The 926-nt window shown below is 66.1% G+C and overlaps 1 protein-coding gene across 1 annotated transcript; it reads right to left on the bottom strand.

Annotated features, from left to right (window-relative positions):
* Positions 1-587: 587 nt before the first annotated feature.
* MNEG_14192 (hypothetical protein) lies at positions 588-881 on the bottom strand (the record flags this gene model as incomplete). The annotated part of the gene is made up of 1 exon (XM_014037335.1): positions 588-881. A coding segment is annotated over one exon (294 nt), but the record flags the coding sequence as incomplete, so codon positions are not given.
* Between the last annotated feature and the right edge of the window lie 45 nt (positions 882-926).

The raw sequence follows: 926 nt of genomic DNA, 5'->3' as shown, positions 1-926 counted from the left end.
TCATGTTGGTGAGTGAATGATTACAGAAGCACGCCGGCACCGTCAAGCCCGTGTGCGGCCGGCAGCGGCACATTGCTGTGGGTTTGGAGTTGTGAAGGGTCATCAAGGATAACCACGGCGCGAGGGTTGCGAGGACCCGCCTTCCGGCGGGCTGGCCGGGGCCGCGCAGAGTGTGCAAGTGCATGCAGCAACAGAGAGCAGCTGGTGACAAACGGACAGCTGGCAACCACCAGGATGGGCCCCGGCTGCGCACACAGCCAGGGAGCACTCAAAAGCACGGCACGCGCAACATGCCCAAGAGACAAGCAAGAGGGGTGCAGAGACAGAAGCAATGCCTGCGGATGCACCTGCAAGCCGTCGTGCTGTCATCCCATCCGCAAAACAGCAGGAGCGCACTGTAGTCGCGCATGACAATGCGTACCGTGGGAGCCCAAATAACACGCATTTCCAACAGCCATGCCCAAACAGATAAAGCCTCGGGCCATTGTGGTACTGAGACAGCACCGCGGGAGCCGGCCTTACGCAGCAGCTTCTTCGGCACAGCTTGTCAACACGCTGTCGAGCGCACACTGATGTCGCCGCGCTGCCTACCGCTGCTCCCACTCCAGCGGCTCCGCCGCATCAACATCCACGTCGTCCCCCAACTCGCCCGCCAGCTGCTGCGCGTGCGCCCTCGCGTCGTGTGCCCCCCCCGGCACCGCAAACACCTCCAGCTGATCCCCCTCCGGCCCTGTTTCGAGGACCTCGTCGGGCCCAGCGGGCTGCAGCATCCGCCAGTAGGGGTGCGCCGGCGAGTGCGGCAGCCCGCTGAACGCGGAAAAGCCCGCGACGGCTTGCCGCAGCTGCGCGGCCGTAAGCGGCGGGCCGGGTTGCTTGCTAAGCTGCGGCGGCCGCGGGCCGGCCGGGCCGCGGGCGCGGTCCTCGTC

The sequence above is a fragment of the Monoraphidium neglectum genome (genome assembly GCF_000611645.1).
Source record: "Monoraphidium neglectum strain SAG 48.87 unplaced genomic scaffold scaffold04317, whole genome shotgun sequence".
In the NCBI taxonomy this organism is placed as follows: domain Eukaryota; kingdom Viridiplantae; phylum Chlorophyta; class Chlorophyceae; order Sphaeropleales; family Selenastraceae; genus Monoraphidium; species Monoraphidium neglectum.
Note: the sequence above shows the minus strand (reverse complement) of the source record. Positions and strands in the feature narration are given on the sequence as shown.